The 2,102-nt window shown below is 42.1% G+C and overlaps 1 protein-coding gene across 1 annotated transcript; it reads right to left on the bottom strand.

Moving 5' to 3' along the window:
* Positions 1 to 405: 405 nt before the first annotated feature.
* Positions 406 to 903, bottom strand: LOC139132277 (paired box protein 1 homolog). Its single transcript, XM_070698666.1, has one exon. It carries the CDS (start codon positions 901 to 903, stop codon positions 406 to 408), a length of 498 nt encoding a protein of 165 aa, XP_070554767.1.
* Positions 904 to 2,102: the final 1,199 nt, after the last annotated feature.

Below are 2,102 nucleotides of genomic sequence, written 5' to 3'. Positions count from 1 at the left end.
CGTAGCAAATATATCATGCTGTTGAAGGTACCATTTCACGTAGCGAAAACAAAGTTCACACGTATTCATTTCGGGACTGTAAGGGGGTTGAAATATCAGATCCACTCTCCGGTCATTCAGTAGTTGGCGCAAGTTTGTCTCTGCAAAGCGCCCGTGTGGAAACCACAGTTGTCCATTACCACAGTATCGCCTGGTGATAAAATCTGTTGACCTTGGTCATCTACCATTTCTAGGGCCTCCTCGAAAAAGTGCACCATTTCTAATCCGTTTGAAGGGCCGTCAAGAATACTGAAGTAACTCACTCCTCGCGCGCAGTGAAGGAGGTTTAAAGTAAAATTCACGTCTGATGTGTAACGCTGAACTTCAAACGCACGCTGGCCTATTGAACTATGCCCGTATTGTCTGTTAGCGGTTGTCCTTTGATGCCTGCCTCATCGAAAAATGAACGCTGAGAGGGTCCAGTTGGGTGACTGCATCAATATACAGCATAATCCTCTGTAAATTCCGTTCAGTCAGCTGTTCAGCAGGAATACTTTGTATCTTCTTGTATGAGTAATTCAGATCTCTCCTGAGAATTTCGTATATCGTTCTGCATGCTGGGAGAGTCTCTTCCGTGCAAATGCTTTCACGAAGGAGTTCTGCCCGTATCTCAGAGGTAGTGATCGATGCTTTTTTGAATTTGAGAAATTCGACAAATTCAACTACGTCCGGCAAGCATTTTGATCGGGGAGCTCCAGGTATCTTCTGCCGCAAAACGGAACCTGTCCTGGTAAAGAGGGTTAACACGTTCTGAACCGTAGACTTTGGCGTATTCAGCTGTTCAGCGATCTGACGCACACTGTTTCCAGCCGTAGACAAATCAATAATTTTCAGTCGCATATCGATATTGAGACGGGTCGACATCTCTGTCAGTTGAAGTTTTATTTGAAAGATGCAACAGTATTTAGTGTCATGTGACAAAACGGAGACGGATGCATTTTCTTTGGAGGGGCGTCCGCACTAGACTTCAGTACATTTAGCGTCAATTTAAGGATTAAATCACATTACGTCAATGTGCAATTTCCACTTACATTTCTAAGTTATAATTGTCTTCACTTAGGTAAAATACTTGTGGTATTTCTAAATTGATTTTATCCTGAGAGACGGTTGCCGCTGGAAACGCGTTCGACCTAATCACAAAATAGTTTATTCCAGATAAGGAATGGTGAGACTTGCCGACGGCCGTTGGTCGTGTGTGAAAGCGGAAAGTCACTAGGTATAGCTGGGTAAATTGTCTCTATAACCGATATAAATGTATGGACCCTTTTTACTGTGGTTTGACATTAAAACCTGTAAGAAAATGCAAAATTTAGGTGCGCGTACGCTATACTTATTCATGATACGGATCCTCAATAAGAGAGACTGTGTTACTGAAGGCACGCATTCAGTTATATTCTGGATATTGTGTTAAACCTCTACAAAACTTTCATGGTGCGCATCGCATCGCAGCATCTCTTTTTACCTCCACAATCGCCGGTTGCACTCTCTATGCAATTCAAAAGTTACAAAATTGTGCTGAAATGATCACTTCTCCTGGACTCAAGCATAAACTCCTTTATTGTTGTTTGCGTGGATACCACGAATGTGGCCAGATGTGAGAACCTGGACATAAAAATTTTGCCGCCATTCACCTCGCGAATGTTGCGCCAGCCACTCTATTTGGAAGAAACCACAGTTGACTCATTCACGATACAAGAAGTAGACACAAACAAAAGGGGATTTTATTGAAATTCAAGAGAGCACTAAATGAGACCACAAGTGTAGCTTACAAATATCTTTATTTTTAGTGAAGTTTCTGATATTCACCTGAATATCATTATTATCTTCACTCGTTTTGAATCCCACCAAGCAACAAGCAGCCACCCCTATACTGAATTACTCAAACCCAGATAAGCTTTATTGCAACATCTCAAAGTGTCTGCAGCTGACTGAAACATAAAACGATATCGCTGACAAGTTAACAAAGTCACTGGCGAATTACAAAGGGAAATAGCAATATGCCTCGCAATACAGCTGGGTACTTTGCTAATTAGGTGTCCAGTTTCTATTCGCGCTCGCTGTAA

The sequence above is a fragment of the Ptychodera flava genome, chromosome 4 (genome assembly GCF_041260155.1).
Source record: "Ptychodera flava strain L36383 chromosome 4, AS_Pfla_20210202, whole genome shotgun sequence".
NCBI classification, from domain to species: domain Eukaryota; kingdom Metazoa; phylum Hemichordata; class Enteropneusta; family Ptychoderidae; genus Ptychodera; species Ptychodera flava.
Note: the sequence above shows the minus strand (reverse complement) of the source record. Positions and strands in the feature narration are given on the sequence as shown.

Bases quoted from the DNA above. Each gene is read 5' to 3' on its own strand.
- LOC139132277 (XM_070698666.1), bottom strand. From the start codon at position 903: ATGTCGACCCGTCTCAATATCGATATGCGACTGAAAATTATTGATTTG.